We start from the raw sequence: 23,228 nt of genomic DNA, 5'->3' as shown, positions 1-23,228 counted from the left end.
GTAAAACCGCAGTCCCTATTATGGCACCAAACCTACCCCTGAAGGCCATGGTTTTTGCAAAATTGAATCTACACTATGTCAGAAAACTTTCATATAAATGTGAACTTCTTTAGCCCAGTGGTTCTTGATAAGAAGATGTTTAAAGATTTTCTCTATATATTTGTATGTAAAACTTTGATCCCTTATTATGGCCCCATCCGACCCCCGGGGGCCATGATGTAGCTTTCATATAAATTTCAGCTTTTCTGCCTCAGTGGTTCTTGAGAAGAAGAGTTTTAAAGATTTTTCCTATATATTTGTATGTAAATCTTTGATCCCCTATTGTGGCCCTATCCAACCCCCGAGGGCCATGATATTAACAATTTAGAATCTGCACTACCTAATAAAGTTTATCTATAAATTTCATCTTTTCTGGCCCAATAGTTCTTGAGAAGATTTTTAATGGCCTTACTCTATTTTTACCTTTTCTTGATTATCTCCCCTTGGAAGGTGACATGGCCCTTTATTATTACAATTTGGAATTCCCTTTGCCTAAGAATATTTTGTGCCAACTTTGGTTGAAATTGGCCCATTGGTTTTTGAGAAGAAGTCAAAAATGTTAAAAGTTTACAGACGGTTGGACGGACAGAAGAACTGACGGACGGACGCCGGAATACGGGTGATCAGAATAGCTCACTTAAGCTTTTAGCTCAGGTGAGCTAAAAAGGAACATGAATACAATTTTGAGCTGAAAATTTTCAATTTTCAATTTTTTTCTTCCATTTTTTTATGTTTAGAATACGTAACTAAGGTATTTCTAGTTTTCAGTAATTTGAATGTGAGTTGTCGACGTTAATGGGAGATAAATAGCCGTAAATCGAAGGTTTTTATAAGGGGTGGATCTGTAGCTCTCTGATTTGTCCCAATATTTATCAGAAAGTTACAGTTCTTCAGCTAGTGCCTTGGGGGAGTAAGCATCCCCCTGTCGACCAGTCACACCAACCATGAACCCTACAGTGTATATCTTGATCAGGTAAACAGGTCAGACAGCATTTGACTCAACTCAACAATAGCTTGTATTAGCAAACTGGATCGTTATCACAAACATAGAATTTACGAAATACTGACTTTAAACGAGACTGTTGAAACCCCTGTACCATCAACTTGACTGTAAGTAGACTGCCTCGATTTGGTACATTTTCATTGACCCCCACCCTTTCCATATGCCCTTGAAAACTGTATCAAGGGTAATCCTATCCTGGACCCAGTTGCACGAAAGTTTTCTTGTGGTGGTAGGATGGGGGCTGGTTTCCCTTATTCCAGCAATCTCTCCATTGGATGAACTACTTTGACATAATTTGATAAAATGTAATCATTAACCGATTAAACTGTATCCATTGTAAATAAACCGTCACATGTTTTCTTCACTAAAACCCTAGTTATATAGAAATTGTCTAGTACCAATAACAGATATGGTATTTTCTACACTAAAATTCTAGTTTTATAGAAATTGTCTAGTACTAACAATGGTTGTGGTATTTTCTACGCTGAAATTCTAGTTATAAAGAAATTGTCTAGTATCAATAACGGATGTGGTATTTTTTTTTGCACTAACATTTTAAATATAAAGAAATTATCTAGTACCAATAACGGATATGGTATTTTCTACACTAAAATTCTAAAATTCTAGCTATAAAGAAATTGTAATAAGAATTGAGAGTATAACTGACACTATAAACACATAAAAACGGAAAGGAGGGGGGTCATGCAAATCAAGGTTAGTGGTGTAGCACCCCCCCCCCCCCTCCTCAATCTATATACTCAAATTATCATTTAATAAAACCAGCCCGAATGTAAAATATACCCATACATATGTAATTAGTACAACCCCCAGGGGTAGATGCAGGACTTCAGTATAGGAGGGGAGAGAGACTAATCCTCAGGGGCCTAGTGGTTATCTTCAAGGCTCCAATGAGTCCAGGGAAAAGCCCTGCTTGGGGACCAAGGGGTAAAACCGCCGCGTTTTTTTTTTCATCTGTACTTTAATTTTGGTACACATACAATGTTTTAATCTTCATCTGAGCTGTATTTTTGGTATATTTTTGTTCAGGACCCTCTACACATTAACAAAGAAAGGGTGATACTACATTCTATAAAAGAGTACATATTGAATAACCAACTTTAGTTTCATCATAGGGTACAAGTTCTCTATAATCTAATTTTTAGACACACCGACTGTGACAGTATGAATCTAAAAATGCACACCAACATTAGTCAACCATAGTTGATACATGTATATACATTTAAGCCTGTGAAAATGCATATTAGTCTACATGGGGCTTTAGAATAAAGGAGTGGACTAAACATTGGAGGTCTCACCCTTACGTACGGGATATATTGTTTGAAATTTCAAGGTACATGTAATCTGTGTGTGTCTCTTAACGTTTTAAGCACATGGATTTCTTATCACTGAAAACTTTAAGGGGAACCTTCAACTAACAAATTCTAGGATTCAGTTTGTTTACTTGAATGTATTTACTAGCACCACTGGTATGTAGACAAAAAGACAAAGTGTCAATAAGTCTGTTTAATCTTAGCTTACATGGGGGTGTTATGTGAAGAGCTACCCTGGCTTTATGTATTGCCCCCTCCCCCCCCCCCTCCCAGAACAGGCATACAATCTGACTGGGACTCATTTTCTTGAGGGAGACACTATACTAAGCTGGTATTTACCTGAAATTAAAATTCAATTAGTACGAAATTTAAAAGGGAAAGATGTAACACACTTGTAATGTATTTAATCAGTCCAATTATTATTTATTTCAAGTGTCCGATATACAAAAAAAAATACAGTCTCCAAGGACCCATGTCATTCAAACTGGATGCCGAGAGTTTAGCAACGGAATTGTCACTACTTGTTTTAACGACTTAAGTTGGCTCACTACACCCAGAAATAGTTTCTCAAATCAATACAAATTGATTGATGACGACACATCAACCCAAGACTGATTTGGCAGTTTTTGTCATGGCTTTATATATAGAGAGCAAATTCTTGACAATAACAACGGTGCCACGAGTTATGACAAATGAGTATACAAGGTGAATCAATGACAAATATAAACACCAATAATGTACAACGACAATGAGCTACACCGACTTTGTCAACAGTGTATGGCATAGCAATATCAATGAAAATGAGAAAATGACAGAAGCCCAATTATTGGCCCCAGACCCTGGAAAACAACAGAAATCTAGGGCAGGCTTCAAAGTTCAAAATTCGGCCACATGTCGACGAGTACCTGCAGTGAAGCAAGGTGCGCAAAGACATCAGCCACATGCTGCAAATTTTGGCCCCTGCCATGACGAACTGCCCAGTATGGATCAACTGACCTCAATTAACTGCTCGAGGCGAAAAGTGCTGAACCCCCTCCCTAATAATAGTGAAAAGGCTCCCCTGAATGGTGTTCAGGAATATAGTTTGACCAATGTCAGTTAAGTGTACCCCGTCTCGAAACAAGACCGGGAAACATGATTTGAGATCAGGGTACGAAATATAACCCCCACCCCGTTGAATAATAAATGCACTCATTGCACTATTTATTCTATTGTGGGACATTTCTGCTGAATTGAATGAGAACATATGACGATAATAAGTACGAGGCAAGATTTCAGACCAAATGAATCTGCAATTTGCCAATAATTGATAAAGTGTATACATGGTTTGCTTCATAAATCTTTGCAATTGTCTAAGTGACATGGTCCCGATGCTATTACCACCGCAATGTAACATCAAAACATCGGGAGGACCAAATTGAACAACTAGCCTTTGGATCTTAGATTCCATATGCTCCCAGGTCATGCCCCTCTGACCAAACCATCTAATGGCAATGTTCTTGGATAGTAGGTTGAGGTGCTGATTACCAAAATAGGGTTTAGTGTAGTTACATGCATGATATATCAAAGATGATCCGACTATCCATACGACTGTGTGGATACCTGCAAACTTAACATACTGTTAGTTACCAGTATAATGTTGCAAGCACCAAGCCTATAATGACAATTCATACACGAATATAGGATTTAACTGCGTTAGACTTCCATCTACCCTTAATTTTGATATGTTCTTCTGGGACCCCCGAGAGATGCATATGGTATGCACCCCCTATTCTAAATGAATGGGATTTAAAAGTAGATGTGTCGACTTGAATGAAACGTAATGCTTTGTGCAAGATTGAAGTAAACTGATAAGAAGTGAGTGACTTACCGTTTAGGTGGAGTAATAAAGGGCCAGGTGATGTTGGTCTAGAGTGCAGATAATGTTGTAACGATTGAAATAGTGTAGAGGTTTCCTGATTGAGATCTATCTGAACAATGGAACCCACTGCATACTGATCAGTCTTCGAACCCCTAATACGCAGTTGAATTTGTTTATTATAGAACCCAAGATCATGAATGGAAATTGCGTATGAAGTGTTTGTAGAGACTGTTAGCTCGCTAACTCTAAGTAATGCAAAGAAGGCAAAATGAAAAGCAACAGTAAACAACGTTGCCTCGTAATAATTTTTACAGACTGAAGGAAGTGCCAATGTAACCCGATTTAATAGGGGCAACGAAATAGGTGCCCTTATGTCCTTTAATGGGTTTAAACGATGCATGCCTTCTAACATCTTCTTAACAATGAAAACTTTAGTTGTGTCTTCTTTACCTTGAATTTGCAAATGGTAACTTAGCCCGCTTAAGTAGCATTTTGCTGTGGAAAATGATATGTTCTTTGCTGGTAGATAAGCTAAGTAATAAACAATTTGGTCCACAGAAGGTGGCCAATATGATGGAAGGTTGTACTTAGATCGAAATTCTGTAAATGAGTCTAGATCCCTGCTATAAGTAGTCGCGGTGTTTTTGGAAACTGCTGCTGCTAAAAGTGCTTCTATTCGATACTCAAGACTTGCCATATTGCTGGAGGTATCCGTGACGGATATTTCTCTGCCTGTGGGGCAAGGGATTTGAAGCGGTCCCACTGAAAGCGAGAAATAGCATCAGCAATGGAATTCCGACATCCAGGAATATGAACCGCTTTTATTTGTATATTGTGTCTTAAGCAGAGCAGCACTAATGGGCGTACTAACTGCATGACCCTCTCCGATTTGCTCGATTGTGAATTTAAGATGTGGACCACAGCCAAATTGTCTGTATGTAGTAACAATTTCTTAGACTCAAAGCTACCCGCCCATACACAGAATGCGCACAGAATAGGAACTAACTCGAGGAATGTTATGTCTCGGAGAACCTGAGAGTCCCAGGTACTAGGCCACTTAATAACAAGCCAACTGTTGTAAAATGCACCGCCTCCGCAAGATGCGCAGCTATCCGTAAATAGGTTTAACACAGTATTTGATGACCATAGGAGATCTGGAAATGGAGCACGGCCATTGAAGTTTTCAAGGAAGTCTAACCAAACCCTTGCATCTTGTTTCATGCCTATTGTAACACGAAGTCGAAAGTGTGGTTTACGGATACCAATGGTAGAATTATAAAATCGACGGTTGAATGCCCGACTACCTGGGACTGCCTTTGCAAAAAAAATTAAAGAACCACACAAAGACTGCATTTGTGTAAGTGTGACCTTCTTGGACGACGATAAATAGACCAAGGCTTGTTTGAGCTCAATGCACTTCTGTTCAGGGATGAAGATTGTTTGGCTAATTGTGTCAATGCCCAAACCTAGAAATGTAAGTTTGGTAGTTGGACCCTCAGTTTTTTTGTCATTGATTGGAACCCCGATTGCTCTACAAGTTTGTCTGAAAACTAGAGAGAGGTTATAACAATGATCAGACAATGGCTTACCAACAAACAAGAAATCGTCGAGGTAATGAATAATATTACTGTTGTGTGATTGGGTAGCTACTATCCAATGTAGTAATGAGGAAAACTTCTCAAAAGTTGCGCAAGCAATAGAGCAACCGAATGACATGCATTTATCAATGAAGAATTGATCACCTACACAAATACCCAACAAAGAAAAATCAGCAGGATGTACTGGTAACAACCTAAAGGCACTAGATAAATCCATTTTGCACAATAATGCCCCCTGCCCTAACCTTTGAATCATTTGGATAGCCTGATCAAATGATGCATAAGCAACTGAACACAATTTCGGGTCGATAAACTCATTTACACTATTTCCAATTGGAGCAGACAAGTTGGTGATTAGTCGCCAACTCCCATCTTTTTTAGGCAAAACCCCAACTGGGTTGCACCTTAAATTTGACAAAGGACGATGATGAAAAGGACCAGCCATACGACCTAAACTAATTTCTTTACGAATTATCTGGAGTAATTCTACCTGATGCTGAGTTGCAGATTTCAAATTTTTTGCCGAAACCAAGAGTCTTAATCCTGTGTAATTTAAACTGAAACCGTGTCTAAAACCATTCACAACGTGCTGGACTAACTGAGTATCAGGATGATCACGAAGGTAATTTTTCAAAATGGAATGATTAATGGGTGTTAAACCTAGGTCCCATATTTCTTTGACGTTGATGGGAATTGGATTGTGCTCGGGGGTTGAAGGGACGAAAATTGTGCTGACTTAACGGTTGCCTGGGTTGAGGGTTGGATGTTGGGTTTGGGATGTTAGCCTGAGGAGATGGATTACTTTGATTGACCCAACAATGTAGTCTAGGATGCGACTTATTACAATACATGCACAAGTGGAGGTAATTACAGGGCTGGCGAAGGCATGAACCCTTAAAGTTAAAGTCGAAACATTTATGGGTCGGTTGAGTGGGGGTGACTGGCTTTGGTTAGAAATAAACAAGAGCCATAGCTCAGCATCAACGGAACCCCAGGAAATGTTGGGATTCATTGACAGGCGTAGCCTGAATTGCCTATCATATTCGATCCACCCACTAACTGATCTGTTTGCTGCCAGTCTAACTATGTGCATATACTTGAGGATGCCCTGGAGATCAACAGGGTGCCTCGTTAAGTATATACTTGCGAAGATTAAAAATGCATCTGTCCAAGTATGTATTGATGTAATTCGTTTAGGTGGATTTTTTGGTTGGATGACAAGCTGGCCATTGACAACTGAAACCCGTTGTTCATTGGAAATTTCAAATTCAGACTGTATTAACTTACATAATTCAATGTAATCTCGGTTCCAAATTTTTTCCTTGATTGTTCAATGTGAACGGCCAACTCGTCGCCAACACTAACTAGTGGTGCTATGGCAGGCTCATGATAAGAGTGCATGGTATTGGTAACATTTTCACCTGAAATTTGTTCTCCCCTGTTTTCATTAATTGGGAAGTTAGCCATAACCTGTTGATGAGGGTCCACAACTGGCGGAGTGCTTAGAGGGATAACTGGCAGGCTAGGCTGAGTAGGGAGGTCAGTGGCCATGTGAGTTGTCACCGTTGTAGGTCTGGCTGAGGCGTGAGCCGTCGTAGTCCTGGATGCGGCTCCTCTAGTCCCAGCCACTGGACCAATATATGGAGCGTTCCTGGCCCTCCGTTTAACTCGGATCATGATGAACTACAGTAACTTTTATAAATTATATATACATGTATCTGTTTATATTTATAATTATATCTAACTCCAGTAATCATAAAGGAAATTGTAATTAATACTTATTAATTGATAACTAATAGCTAAATTGTAAATGAAATTGAATTCGCACGTTTTTTCAAAATGGCGACGCCATGAGGCATGACCGAAACTCAGACGCAGGCTTAAGCAAACATCAGGAATTCAATGCAGCATCATCGAACTAAAAAGGAAAATTAGGGACCTACCGTACTGTCCAGTTTTACCTACAGTATACCTACAAGTGAGACCGTTGTTGGTGTCGACAAGGATACGCATTAGAGATTGCCTGCAGATTCGAATGTTAAACACGTCTTAATCGCAGCAGCTACAAGTTGGAAAAGGAAGCTTCCTCGTTACACATGCTCTTGTAAGCATGTACTGAAGACGTGCATGTCACTTTCATTACATGAGAGTTATCTTTCTTTATATATGTTGATGATGAGTTGCTGGTCGGCATAAAAGGAGTGAACTCTAAGGAGTTAACTCTGATTAATTATAAATAAGATGTGTTTGTGAAACACAAATATGTACCCCCGATAATGGCCAATTCCAAAGATGGCCAATGTCACAAGGGCAAATATTTTGGTACCAGTAGAAAGATCTTCTCAAAAGAAATGCTCATATACAATATGAAAGCTCTAATATTTACCATTCAGAAGTTATGACCAATGTAAAAAAAAAAATTAAAAGTAGGTCAAATGTCAAGGTCAAAAGGTTCAATACCAACGGAAATATCTTGTAACAAGGAATACTCATGTGAAATATCAAAGTTCTATCTCTTACTGTTCAAATGTTATTAGCAAGGTTAAAGTTTTCAAAAAGTAGATCTAATTCCAAGGTCAAAATCACAGGGTAAAAATGTTGGTACCCACGGAAAGGTCTTGACACAAGGAATACTCATGTAAAATATAAAAGCTCTATCACTTATTGTTCAGAAGTTATTAGCAAGGTTAAAGTTTTCAAAAAGCAGGTCAAACTCCAAGGTCAACGTCACAGGGTCAAACACGTTGGTACCCACGAAAAGGTCTTGTCACAAGAAATATTATATGAAATATCAAACCTCTATCACTTACTGTTCAAAAGTTATTAGCAAAGTTAAAGTTTTCAAAAAGTAGGTCAAATTCCAAGGTCAACGTCACAGGGTCAAACACGTTGGTACCCACGGAAAGGTTTTTGTCACAAGGAATACTCATGTGAAATATCAAAGCTCTATCACTTACTGTTCAAAAGTTCTTAGCAAGTTAAAGTTTCAGACAGTGACAGAATGACAGACAGGACAAAAACAACATGCCCCCCGATCTTCGATCTCGGGGGCATAAAAATATGATAATATACAAGTATATATGCCAAAAAGGCAAAATATATACAAATTTAGATAAAAACATGATTTTAAAAACAAATTCTTTCAACTACTGAGCTTCGATGATAGACAAACAAATCGATCGATACAAATAATTTCACAAAACATAATTGCCATCTTGTGATGTGATGTCATACAGAGTATAAGCTTTAGTGTAGTGAGCGACCTTAAATCTCACGCGGACGGGATTTGAACCCCGACCTCTTGCATGCAGGGCAATTGCTCTACCTCCAGAACACCACGGCGGTCCACTTAATTATAATCAATGACTAAGACAATAAACTGTCGCTGTGAACATTTAATATTAATCACAGATTTTATTCAGCATACCGGTATTTTCAGAAAGGTTCCAATATTTACAGAATAGATACATGTGAAACACTATATTACTGTACACAAACAAATGGAAACAACGAGAGAGATGAGCGGGCGTACACTCTAGTAAATTTTATTATGTACAAAGATACTGGTAACCTACTGGGTTTTATACTCACCACATCTACTGACAAAGTACAGTACCCGCAACGTTATTCTTGACATGATAAACGATAGAACACGATACACGCACGATAGGATAGGATACACGCACGATACGATAGGATACACGCACGATACGATAGGATACACGATAAACCTGATAAACGCAAAACCTGATAAACGATCTTCACGATAGACCTGATAAACACAAAACACGATAAACGATCTTCACGATAAACGGAAAACCTGATAGAAATGTTGTAAATTTAGAAACGGTTTAGACGGAACGAAATTTTGTTACCTACAACATAATTACATTATGTTTACATTATGTTGATAATAATATTGAAGGATTTCAATGTTCATTATATACCTACATTACGGACAAAGCGGATTTCTTGTTTCCCGTGTTCTCGCGATGGGAAAAAATCTAACGCGGTAATCTATAGGTAACTCAGGAAAACCGCGTTCTCATCGCGGGATGACTATCAGCTACCTGTCCCCGTCGCGGTAACATTTGTTTAAAACATTGATCGGTTTTGTACCATATAATTTCTTTAATCCACGGTCGTACGTTTTTTTTGTTTTTTTTTTAATGCCATCACAGCTAAAATCTAAAAAAAATAAAAATAAAATATATACGGCATTGAATTCATTATTTGATATCTATATGAACTTTATCAGCCAATGATTCTAAAACTTATATTGTCACCTAATGTTTAATATATAGATTATACAGGGAATTAACTAAATGTAGTATAATGTAGTGATATCATGCTTCAGTAGTTCTCTTATGCTAATGTATATTACCTTGAATATGAAATAAAACCAAGTAATATTGTGCGTGTAGCGAGGAGGGGGTTATTTTGCATCAAGCTCTAAGTTCACGGCTCATTCAACATCTCAAGTTATTTTCATAACGACCGCTTTAAAAAAAATCAACCGTACTACACCTGTTAGATATTTTTACACTATGATTGATAATTGATAGTCATAAGTAATTGGAACATATTTATTTGAATTGATATTTTGTTAACAAAACATAAATATACTGTTTAAAAAACATAAACAAAACCCGGCTTGTTTTAAATTCGCAATTTTGAAACGCTTAGTGTGTACAAAAAAATTCAAATCATCATCAAAACCAACATAAATTTCCAGTATCTACACGTACGAGTATTGGTACATGTGTACATGTACAAGGTATAAACAAAAAACAACGATGACAGCGGAATCGTGCCCAGTTGAGCAGAATTTTGGGGGATGCAACACCCTTGCACCCTTTTAAAACTTAATCTTCTAAATGTGTGAAATACAATGTCCCTGAGAATGTTAGCTGTCAAAACACGGGTGATACACAAAATCAGATATAAGGACGCGCACAAGTTCAGCAGTTGCTATATAAGTAGCATACACGTGAAAAAAAATCGGAAGAAAAAGAGCCATTATTAAAATATACATGTATGTGATAAACAATGTAATTTACTGATTTTTCCTTTCAAATCGGAACTCCCTATTCTTCTGTTAGTGTTAATTACAAATAACTGTTTCTAGACAAACAAATGTTTATGAACTTCAGAAGGAGCTTTCAGATTTACTGTGCTCGGTTTACTGTCCTACTTTCCAGACTACTTAGAATTAAATTGTGATAAATTTTCACTCTCTCTCTGGACAGACAAATAGCTCTTCTTCTGCCTTAAAATCGACAACTTTATGTTCTCCTTCAAATATACCGTCTTTCCTCGATTCCTAAAAATAGCTTCTTTAGCAAAACGAATAAAGGTTTCGGAAAGTATCGTACTTTTTCATTATATTTTATATACGATCCCGATAGTTTCCGAAGCTACACGATAAACGATTTTCACGATAAACGGAAAACCTGATACACGCAAAACACGATACACGATAGACCTGATAAACGCAAAACACGATAGAAAACGGAAAATCTGATACACGATAGGATAGGATACACGCACGATACGATAGGATACACGCACGATACGATAGGATACACGCACGATAGAGCACGATAGGAATGTCAAGAATAACGTTGCAGGTACTGTAACACATTTCTCTTAATTTCTATCAGGGACAAAACAGGGTGTCTTCCGACATGTTTCTTTATCTCTTGTACTTAGTAACAACATCTCTCTACAATTCTATGTGGGATTATACAGAGTGTCTTCTGACATGTTTCTTTATCTCACACATCACTCTCTTGTACTCAGAACAACACCTCTCTATAATTCTATCAGGGACTATACAGAGTGTCGTCTGACATGTTTCTTTATCTCTTGTACTCAGTAACAACATCTCTCTACAATTCTATCAGGGATTATACAGAGTGTCTTCTGACATGTTTCTTTATCTCTTGTACTCAGTAACAACATCTCTCTACAATTCTATCAGGAACTATACAAAGTATCTTCTAACATGTTTCTTTATTTCACGCATCACTTTCTTGCACTCTGAAACTTTGTACTCTCTGTCAAATTATTTTTCACTATTACTGTACTTACACACCAGTAGCCTCGTCCTCTCTAGAACAGACACACCCTCCCTGTCTAACACAGAGTCATACTCTCTATACCTCGCCCTGTCTAACATATAATCATACTCACAAATCCCCTCCCAGTCTAACACAGTGTTATACTCTCTATACCTCACCCTGATATTGACGTCCGCCCCCGCCCCCAGTAGGATCCCCACCTTCTCCATTATTTGACTAACATTAATACCATTCTCATCAATCAGTGTATACAATAGAGGTGTCACACCAGGCTTGTAATCATTGAACATATCATATAACTGTATTGACTGATTGACATCCAGACCCACACACAACAGACGCCTCAGTACATCACAGTCTCTCTCACTGATTGTCTCCCACATATCTCCCCATCTATCCATACACCACACTGATCTGTCTGTCAGCACCACATCATCCCTACTGTCTGTTTTAACTCCAGCATGTCTGATGTCCACCAGACAGTTAAATAGGTGTACATTTCCGTTACATTGACTTGGAGTGATTTTATTTTGTTCCTGTATGAGATATTTCATTATATCTGTTTTGTTCAGTATTAATGCTTTATATACTGCTGACACATCGATATCAACAACCTGAGTTACCCAGTCAGCTCCATGTTCCACTAGACATTTCACCATTGATAACGGGAATTTTCTTACTGCAGATATCAGTGGTGTATTCTCTTTAATATCCTGTAGATTAACATCACTCCCCGCCTTCACCAGCTCCTTCGCTATACTCACATGTCCTCTATAACATGCAGCTATCAGTGGTATATTCCCCCATCTATCCTGTAGATTGACATCAGCCCCCGCCTTCACTAGCTCCTCCCCTATACTCACATGTCCTCCCTCACATCCAGTTATCAGTGGTGTATCCCCCGTCTATCCTTAGCCCCCGCCTTCACCAGCTCCTCCATTATACTCGCATGTCCTCTACAACATGCAGCTCTCAGTGGTGTATTCTTCCATGTATCCTGTAAATTGACATCAGCCCCCGCCTTCACCAGCTCCTTCACTATACTCACATGTCCATTCTCACATGCAGCTATCAATGCTGTATTCCTGCAATTACCCTGTATATTGACATCAGCCCCCGCCTTCACCACCTCTTCCACTATACTTACATGTCCTCCCTCACATGCAGATATCAGTGGTGTATTCCCCTCAATATCCTGTAGATTGATATCAGCCCCCGCCTTCACCAGCTCCTCCACTATACTTCCATGTCCTCCCTCACATGCAGATATCAGTGGTGTATTCCCCTCAATATCCTGTAGATTGATATCAGCCCCCGCCTTCACCAGCTCCTCCACTATACGCACATGTCCTCCCTCACATGCAGATATCAGTGCTGTATTGCCCTTAATATCCTGTATACTGATATCAGCCTCCGCCTTCATTAGCTCCTCCACTATACTTACATGTCCTCCCTCACATGCAGATATCAGTGCTGTATTCCCCTTAATATCCTGTATATTGACATCAGCCCCCGCCTTCACCAGCTCCTCCACTGTACTTACATGTCCTCCTTCACATGCAACTAGCAGTGGTGTATTCCCTCCCCTATCCTGTATATTGACATCAGCCCCCGCCTTCACTAGCTCCTCGACTATACTCACATGTCCTTCGTTACATGCAGCTATCAGTGGTGTATTCCCTCCCCTATCCTGTAGATTGACATCAGCCCCAGCCTTCACCAGCTCCTCCACTAAACTCACATGTCCACTCTTACATGCAGCTATCAGTGGTGTAATCCCGATATCATCCTGTAGATTGACATCAGCCCCCGCCTTCACCAGCTCCTCCACTATACGCACATGTCCACTCTTACATGCAGCTATCAGTGGTGTAATCCCGATATCATCCTGTAGATTGACATCAGCCCCCGCCTTCACCAGCTCCTCCACTATACGCACATGTCCTTCGTTACATGCAGCTATCAGTGGTGTATTCCCTCCCCTATCCTGTAGATTGACATCAGCCCCCGTCTTCACCAGCTCCTCCACTATACTTACATGTCCTCCCTCACATGCAGATATCAGTGCTGTCTTCCCCTGTATACTGTTATCTTGTAGATTGACATCAACCCCTGCCTTCACCAGCTCCTCCACTATAGTTACATGTCCTCTCTCACATGCAGATATCAGTGGTGTATTCCCCTTAATATCCTGTAGATTGATATCAGCCCCCGCCTTCACCAGCTCTTCCACTATACTCAAATGTCCTTCGTTACATGCAGCTATTAATGGTGTATTCCCTCCCCTATCCTGTAGATTGACATCAGCTCCCGCCTTCACCAGCTCCTCCACTATACTTACATGTCCTCCCTTACATGAAGCTTCCAGTGGTGTATTCCCTCCCCTATCCTGTAGATTGATATCAGCCCCCGCCTTCACCAGCTCCTCCACTATACTCGCATGACCTCCATTACATGCAGCTATCAGTGGTGTATTCCCGTCATCATCCTGTAGATTGACATTAGCCCCTGCCTTCACCAGCTCCTCCACTATACTTACATGTCCTCCCTCACATGCAACTATCAGTGGTGTATTCCTCCATGTATCCTGTAGATTGACATTAGCCCCTGACTTCACCAGCTCCTCCACTATACTCACATGTCCTCCATCACATGCAGCTATCAGTGGTGTATTCCTGCAATGACCCTGTATATTGATATCAGCCCCCGCCTTCACCAGCTCCTCCACTATACTCACATGTCCTTCTTTACATGCAGCTATCAGTGGTGTATTGCTGTACTTACCTAGTAGATTGACATCAGCCCCTGCCTTCACCAGCTCCTCCACTATACTCACATGTCCTCCCTTACATGCAGATATCAGTCCTGTATTCCCCTTGATATCCTGTAGATTGACACCAGCCCCTTCCTTCACCAGCTCCTTCACTATACTCACATGTCCTCTATAACATGCAGTAGTAAGAGGTGTATCACGATTCCAATAAATACCTCTACAGATCCCACCTATCCCATTGATTGCTTTTTTACAGAGAGGAAGCAGAACTCTGACTGTCTGTACATCACCACTATAACAACTCAATAAGAGTAATCTACATTGTTCTACAAGCCTATTGATTTCATTTCCCTTTGCATTACATGTATATATCCCAGATGTAGATTGTTTTACAGGCCTATTGTTCTGATTATTACATGTATCTATTCCAGATCTCTCCATCTCACATCTAGATTCATGTGGATAATTTTCTGTTATCCCAAATAATTCACTTACTTCATCGTGTTGTTCAGTCTGTTGTACTATGTACTCTAATATCTGATGATGTCCATAGTAAATCACCCAGCTGACCACTCTCACATTGTATTCTCTATTTGTTTCTCCCTTTCGTTTATTCCTTCCTATCAGCACCTCCTGTCTCTGCCACTCACTCCTCTCACCCTCATCTTCCACACGCTCTCGTTTACTCGCTATCTTATCTACCTCTCCCTGGCTGGACAGAAACAAGTCTTTTAATTCTGCGTATGACTTTGTCTCTAACACACCAATAAAAGCCTGACACACCTGGGGATGTTTTAAAACCTGATTCCTGAAAACATCATACAGCTCCATGTTCTGTATGTCTCTGTACAATCTCTCTGCTAACAGTGGGTACTGATCCTCACATAACCTTATGCACAGATCAGACGATTCCTCTCCCTCACTGTTTTTATCATCGCTTTCCTTCTCTTTACCTTCACTACTCTCATGCCCCTCAATAGGTTGAGAATCACCCTGTTTCTCTTTCACTTTGTTAACATTTCCTGGTTCACTTGTCTGTGTTTTGACATTATTAGCAATATAACTACTACTCATATACTGCAACATTTGGTCAGGAAACTGTTTACCATATTGATAAGCACATATTTCAAACATGGAGTCATGTATAAATATGTATTGTGCACCACACTGTTTTGTGTAGGTCCCTTTCATTGCTGACAAAGCATCCATAAACTTGAAAGTATCAGTGTTAAGCTCTAATCTGCAGTTTTCCAAAGTTTTCTTTTTCTTATCAATAAACTTTTTATGTTCAAGATTATCTTTGGAGAGACTGTTTTCATTTAGCATACACAAAACAAGTGTTACATAATTCAGTTTGTTATGCCTTTGCATATTATCAAGTTCATCAATGATACATTGGACTGGATTCAGGAAAAACTTTGAACTAAGAGCTTGGAATTTTGGTTCCTTTGAAAACAATTTACAGAGAAGAGGAAACATGCGAGATGTTGATGTCAGCAATGCAGGTGATATTAGACTAACATTCAAACCATACTTCTGGAGAAGCTGTTTTATGTCATGATTGTCTAATGCATGATCAGAACTGTGTAACTTAATCACAGTCTCTTCTTTTGTAAGGAATGGTTTGTAAGGTAGTGTCTCATTGAACACAGCCTCTCTACATGTCATCAAAGTTCTAGACTTAGCCATGCAAGGCTGTGTTATTTTCTCTTCATAATCAGTCAACACATCTAATTTACTTTTCTGGAGGCCAAAGACACCCACCACATCATCAATAACAAAAACCTGTGGATTCTTTGTGTCACAGTATTGCTTTATCTCTCTGATTTCATCAACTGGTACAACTTCGTAACCTTCCTCCTGGAGCTTGAGGGCGATGTGGTGAGTCGTTGCAGACTTCCCGGACCCAGGCACACCAACAAACGTCACGCAAGGTTGGTTCCTCACTTTCTCCACCATTGATGGAAAGCTGTGGGTTTCATAGTAAAGCTTGTCTTCCTCTCTCCATTTCTCAACGTCAATATCATATTGCTCTGAAATTACATGTGAAGAAGCAACTAAGTATGGAAAGCCAACAGGGTCAATATTCTATCCCTGTAACTGTGTATTTGTAACTACACAATGCACCATTCGTTCAATGTAAATGCAGAAATGTTAAATATAAATGTGAAAATGTTAATTGTAAATGTCGAAATGTTAAATATCAATGTAAAGATATTAAATATCAATGTAAAAATGTTAAATGTAGCGAGACAACTGCAGTAATTATTGTCAATGTAATGTAAATCCAGTGGGTTTGAATGACTACAAATGTTGTTACTAAATGCATCATCTGTAGAATGTTTGAACAAAAATTGTAACTAATGTCAACGTGTAATTTGGTTTTTCATAAATATAAAGAAGTAGGTACAGTTTCTAAAGTCATTTGGCCCAAAATATCGATGACTTCCCTTGGAGCTCAAACCCTGACATTGAAATAAGGAATGGATTAGCAAACCCAAAATCCGCTCAGTTTGATCAGCAAAATGATTTGTATCATATGACGAGAGCTAGAAGTTGGTATAAAATTGCAAAAATGCCATTTTCAACGAAAATATTCATAAATTCAGGTGGTTTTCCTTTCCGAAAACATTCAGCGCATGCCTCGAGCAAATTCATATTCAAGAATGTTTTTCATCTTAAAATAATACACAATATATATATATATATATATATATATATATATATATATATATATATATATATATATATATATATATATAACATCTTCATTTTGCTCGACAAATGCACACAGCTTTTCCTGAGCAATAATATGTATGACATTTGACAGTATTCAGGCTTATTTTGAAAAAAAGGCGGAAAATGTCATATTCATGATGTCATAATGTCATCCAATTAGGAATACCATAATGATTTTGTTGACATAGTATACCTGGCATATATTTTACTTTCTTAAAACGCTGATTAAGGTTAATTCCAGACACATTTTATAGAGAGAAATTTGTTGGGCCTTTTCATGTATACAATCGTACCTTGTTCTTTAAAACATGTTTTGGGGTATGGGTAAATCTGTCATTTGTTCTGAAAAGCTTACAATGGAATAGTTTGCAATCATTGGTGATTTTAATTTTTACATCCTGTCACCACCCCCCCCCCCCCTCCCCCATTTGAAAAATGATGGCAAGTGTCTGTTATATACATTAAATCCATAATAAATATTGAGTTAAATAATTATTGTATTCTATTATGGGTCACATAATCACATCAATCTTTGAAAATTCTATAGAGTGTGTGCCCCCCCCCCCCATGCCAAGATTTAGGATTTGGTTTCGCAAAAGTAACAAGAGGTCCATGGACCACATCGCTCACCTGAGTAACCTTGGCCCATATTTCAAGACTTTCCCCATATATATTTGCATGTAAACCTTAGTTCCTATTGTGGGCCCAACCTATCCCTGAAGGTCATGATTTTTACAAACCTGAATCTACACTATATCAGAAACCTTTAATGTAAATATCAGCTTTTCGGGTCCAATAGTTCTTGAGGAAAAGATTTTCCGTATATATTTCTATGTAAAAAAAACTTCCATCCCCTATTCTGACCCCAACCTATCCCCGGGGCCATACTTTGAACAAACTTGAATCTGCATTATGTCAGGAAGCGTTCGTGTGAATCTCAGCTCTTCTACCTCATTGGTATTTGAGAAGAAGATTTTTAAAGACTTTTCCTATATATTTCACTGTAAAACTTTGATTCCCTATTGTGGCCTCAACCTAACCTTGGGGGAAATGATTTGAACAAACTTAAATCAGCACTGTGTCAGAAAGATTTCACATAAATCTCACCTCTTCTGGCTCATTGGTTCTTGAGAAGAAGATTTTTAAAGATGTTCCCTATATTTGTATGTAAAATTTTGATCCCCCTTTGTGGCCTCATCCTACCCCCCCCCCCCCCGGGGGGAGGAGGCATGTTTTAACAAACTTGAATCTGCAGTATGTTAGAAAGCTTTCATGTAAATATAAGCTTTTCTGGCCGAGTGGTACTTGAGAAGAAGATTTTTAAAGTTTTTCCTATATACTTGTATGTAAAACTTTGATTCCCTATTGTGGCCCTACCCGAACTTTAGGGGCCATGATTTTAACATACTTGAATCTGCACTATATCAGGAAGCTTTCATGTTAATCTCAGCTTTTCTGGCTTAGTGGTTCTTGAGAAGATTTTTTTCTATATATTTGTATGTAAAACTTTGATTCCCTATTGTGGCTCCATCCTACCCCCGGGGACCATGATTTGAACAAACTCGAATCTGCACTATGTTAAAAAGCTTTCATGTAAATCTCAGCTCTTCTGGCTCAGGGTTTCTGAGAAGATTTTTAAAGATTTTCCCTATATTTGTATGTAAAACTTTGATTCCCCCTTGCGGCCCCATCCTACCTCCAGGTGTGTGTGTGGGGGGGGGGGGGGGGGCATGATTTGGACAATTTTTTTTTTCATTTCTTTTTTATTTTGGCTTGCGATTGTTGATACTTGAGGATGTATTTTATGTACGCATTTTAACATTCTACAGATATAAAAATCAATGCATTGTGTAACAACATTTACAGTCGTTCAAACCTACTGGTCTGACATTGCACTAATAATAGTGTTAACATTATTTTCTACATTTACATTCTCACAACGAACAAATGCTGTAATTGTATACTTATGAACACATAGTTACAGGGATAGAATCGTGATTCTGTTGGCCTCCCATAGCTGAATACCAATAACTACATAGTCGAACATTACATGTGCTGGAATGAAATATAGCAATATTACAATAGTACCTAGTTGTGATTATTTAGTGCTTTATATATTAATTAATTGATTTTCACATGTATCGTTTAGATCCTAGGGGTAAACGTAAGGTTGGGTGTTATAATTGTTTGTTTGTGCTTTATATTAAATATTCTATACAATTGCATCGAGAGATCCACTCTCCTTATAAAATATCTTAAACACTGAATGACACAGCGACTGTGTGGGATTGCATCAGTGTGTGTAAGTAGCGCTTTAGGAGCATAACAAAGCTTCCTTTTTTAGGGAAGTCGTTGTGGCCGAGTGGACTTACGCACTGGTTTGTCAATCTTGCTAGGCGGTGGGTGCCGTACGTCGCTGATTCGACCCCGGGCTGGGGCGAAAATTTTCGGTACCTACTTGTGATTATGTAGTGCTTTATATATATATATATATAAATATATATATATATATATATATATATATATATATATGGATACAAGGTCAAATACAAAAAAACTCTGTTTACAATCCCCCCCCCCCCATTCTAAATTACTTTGACCTTCATAACCAATTGCTTACATGTACCCATTTATCAGTTTCCGTGATTCTATGTTTCTTACACGTCTACCCTAGACATGATCAGTACGGGAATGTTTGATATTTATTCAATTTCCTAGGCTGCTTATTCTTTGTTTTTGTTTGGAGTTGGTTCACTTTGCTTACCCATTCAAACTTGTTATTTACATTATTTTTTTCTCTTAAATGTTTGTTCATTTCTTATTTCTTTTTCATAGTGTTCATTCATTTATATAGTTTGTTTTTTTTTGCTGATATTTATTTCTTAATTTTATCTGTTATAAATTGTTTATTCTTAATGCATAGTTAAAATAGAATCTCTGGGTACGAGTTAGCTTTACTTGTCAACACAATATGGTTAACTCGTTCCACTTGAGATTATAATTATTCAGGATCAGCTCTTTGGACGAATAATGCATGACCTAATTCGATCCACTTATAATATTGATTGGCAAGCCTAAAACCCCCAAAAACATCTAGTCTGTGTTGTAAATATGTTAACTTTGTAGATTAGTTTTTATGTAGTGCTAGATGTATTTATATGTAGTTTTTGTTATTATTCTCAGTTAATATTGGCCACATTATGTAATTATCTTCGTTTGTCCTGAAGAAGGGACGGGTTGTCCCGAAAATTTGGCAATCTGGTTGTTCGTGTCGTTGGTAAATTTAGTGCTTTGTATATGCAAGGTGAAGATAACGAACAGTGATCAATCTCATAACTCCTATAAGCAACACAAAATAGATAGTTGGGCAAACACGGACCCCTGGACACACACCAGAGGTGGGATCAGGTGCCTAGGAGGAGTAAGCATCCCCCGTTGTATATATATATATATATATATATATATATATATATATATATATATATCAGCATGTCAGGCATTGATCCCCTATTGTGGCCCCACCCTACCCCTGGGGGCCATGATCTGAGCCAATTTTAATCTACTTCTAATCAGGATGAAAGTTTCCAGGTAAATCTCCACTCTTCTGGCCCATTGGTTCTTGAGAAGGCTTTTTTAAAAAGATTATCTTTATATATTTGCACGAATAACTTCGATCCCCTATTTCAGATTTTCTGGCCCAGTGGTTCTTGAGAAGATTTTAAAATGACCCCACTCTAATTTTACATTTCTGTGATCCTTTCCCCTTTGAAGGGAGCATGGCCCTTCATTTGAACAAACTTGAATTACCATTACCTAGAGATGCTTTGTGCAAAGTTTGGTTGAAATTGGTCGAGTGGTTCTGGAGAAAAAGATGAAAAGTGCAAAGCTTAATTACGACGCCGACAAAGGACAGATTTTGATCAGAAAAGCTCACTTGAGCCTCCAGCAAAGGTGAGCTAAAAACACTATTACGCAACTAATATTCATTCTAAAACACTGTAAATAATGTCATAGTTTCTAAATGTTTTTGTCTTTAATCATGAAATTAACATTGAATCAATTATTCTAATGTTTTTTTTTTTGAAGGACCAAAACGTTGATGTAAATAAATGCAGAGAAAGCGTCATGGCCTTAATCTGTAACTCATTAACATAAAATGACATTCCAACTTAATGCATTCAGTAATGAGTGGCTATTCTGTAGTGACATACCTCTCACATTTTGGGGAATGGATGACTTTATCAGTTTCTCCAGTTTATCTAGAACACAAAGAAAATAAAATGAAATTATATTATTCACAATATATCTAATCAAACACATTCATGTCCTCTTATTTATGAAAAGATGAATGTAACAAGTAGCGGTGGCCAAGAGGTTAGTGCGTTCGCCCCGCATGCGGAAGACCAGGGTTCGAATCCTGGCTGCGACAAACCTAAGTCGTTAAAACAGGCTAAGTAGTGACAGTTCCATCGCCAAATGCTCGGTATCAAGTGGGAATATCACAGCTCCTCGGAGATGACCTTAAAAATGAATGTCACGTGTCACAGTAGGTGTGGCACGCTAAAGAACCCTCACTGTTCAATGGCCTTAAGTGCTGAGCATAGGCCTAAAATTGAAGCCCTTCGTCGGTCTTGGTGACGTCTCCATATCAGTGAAAATTCTCGAGTGAGAGGTTAAGCAAGATACAATCAATCTACAGAAATAAGAAATTTGCATGTAAACTTTAAGCTGGTGTAGATGCCACTCCACTAGTTCTTATCAACTTTGTAGAGGCAAACTAAAAGTGTACAAATTATGATTATGAATATCTGCAAACAGTACAAAAAGGAGTCCAAAAACTGATAATTCGTACTATTTTTTTTAAGTCAAAGGGTAATAACCCTTTAAATCACAAAATCCATACTTGATGTGCAACATGCTACATTTAATTGAAAAAGCAATATACTAAATGTCAAATGAAAATCTGCAGGCACAAAGAATAAGAGATCCATGGGCTATATTGCTAACCTGAGTCACCTTGGCCTATATGTAAATATAGTTTCCCTATATATTCATATGTAAAACTTTTATCCCTTCTGTAGCCCCAACCTACCCCCATATGCCATGATTTTTACAAACTTAATTGACTCTGCGCTATGTCAAAAGGCTTTCATGTAAATGTTAACTTCTTTGGTCCCATGATTCATGAGAAAATGATCTTTAAAAATGTTCTCTATGCATTTGTATGTAAAATTTGATTACCTATGGTTGCCCCAACCTACCCCCGGAGGCCATGATTTTAACAAAAATGAATCTGCACTATGTCAGAAAATTTTCATGTAAACTTGTACTTTCCTAGCCCAGTGGTTCTTGAAAAGATTTTCAAAGTTTTTACCTACACAGTGTTTATCTGCATGTAAAATTTTGATCCCCTGTTGTGGCCTCATCCTACCCCCGGGGTCATGATTTTTCACCAACTTGAATCTGCACTAGGTCAGGAAGTTTTCATGTAAATTTCAGCTCTTGTGGCTCAGTGGTTCTTAAAAAGATTCTTAAATGACCCCCACCCTATCATGGCCCTTCATTTGAGGAAACTTGAAACCTTTCACCCAATGACGCTTTTGGCCAAGTTTGGTTGAAATTGGCCCAGCGGTTCTGGAGAAGAAATCAAAAATGTGTAAAGTTTACAAAAAGACGGACAGACAGACGACGGACAGTAAGTGATCAGAAAAGCTTACTTGAACCTTTAGCTCAGGTTAGCTCAAAAGTACGGAAAACTGATAATCCATGCTATTTTTATAAGTCCAAAGGTCCTAACGTAG

General features: G+C 38.4%; 2 protein-coding genes across 3 annotated transcripts in view; both read right to left on the bottom strand.

The window, feature by feature from the left end:
* Window positions 1-2,671: 2,671 nt before the first annotated feature.
* Window positions 2,672-8,326, bottom strand: LOC130048757 (uncharacterized). The gene is made up of 3 exons (XM_056145803.1): window positions 7,254-8,326; window positions 4,685-4,996; window positions 2,672-2,712 (listed from the first exon to the last, which is right to left on the bottom strand). The coding sequence occupies exons 1-3, from the start codon at window positions 7,507-7,509 to the stop codon at window positions 2,672-2,674; spliced, it is 609 nt and encodes a 202-aa protein (XP_056001778.1). The 5' UTR covers window positions 7,510-8,326.
* An 883-nt stretch (window positions 8,327-9,209) lies between these two features.
* The window catches only part of LOC125667552 (uncharacterized), a 32,419-nt gene continuing 18,400 nt past the window's right edge, over window positions 9,210-23,228 (bottom strand). Inside the window, exons 3-5 of one of the 2 annotated variants that reach the window (XR_008797270.1) lie at window positions 21,639-21,686; window positions 12,069-16,721; window positions 9,210-11,996 (exon numbers count right to left, since the gene is read on the bottom strand). Coding sequence is in view for 1 of the 2 variants with exons in the window: in XM_056145264.1 (XP_056001239.1) it covers window positions 12,802-16,721; window positions 21,639-21,686 (3,968 nt within the window). In the remaining variant the exon portion in view is untranslated. Of the gene's footprint in view, window positions 16,722-21,638; window positions 21,687-23,228 lie in introns of both variants that reach the window. The other variant, XM_056145264.1, reaches the window with a different exon arrangement.

This window comes from Ostrea edulis, chromosome 7, assembly GCF_947568905.1.
Source record: "Ostrea edulis chromosome 7, xbOstEdul1.1, whole genome shotgun sequence".
NCBI lineage: Eukaryota > Metazoa > Mollusca > Bivalvia > Ostreida > Ostreidae > Ostrea > Ostrea edulis.
This window is presented reverse-complemented; position numbering and strand designations above follow the sequence as displayed.

Bases quoted from the DNA above. Each gene is read 5' to 3' on its own strand.
- LOC130048757 (XM_056145803.1), bottom strand. From the start codon at position 7,509: ATGATCCGAGTTAAACGGAGGGCCAGGAACGCTCCATATATTGGTCCA. The intron at 4,997-7,253 runs GTGAAAATGTTA...TCTCGCTTTCAG, and splicing joins CAGGGGAGAACAAATTTCAG to TGGGACCGCTTCAAATCCCT. The intron at 2,713-4,684 runs GTAAAGAAGACA...TTTTAATTTCAG, and splicing joins TTACCATTTGCAAATTCAAG to GTAAATACCAGCTTAGTATA.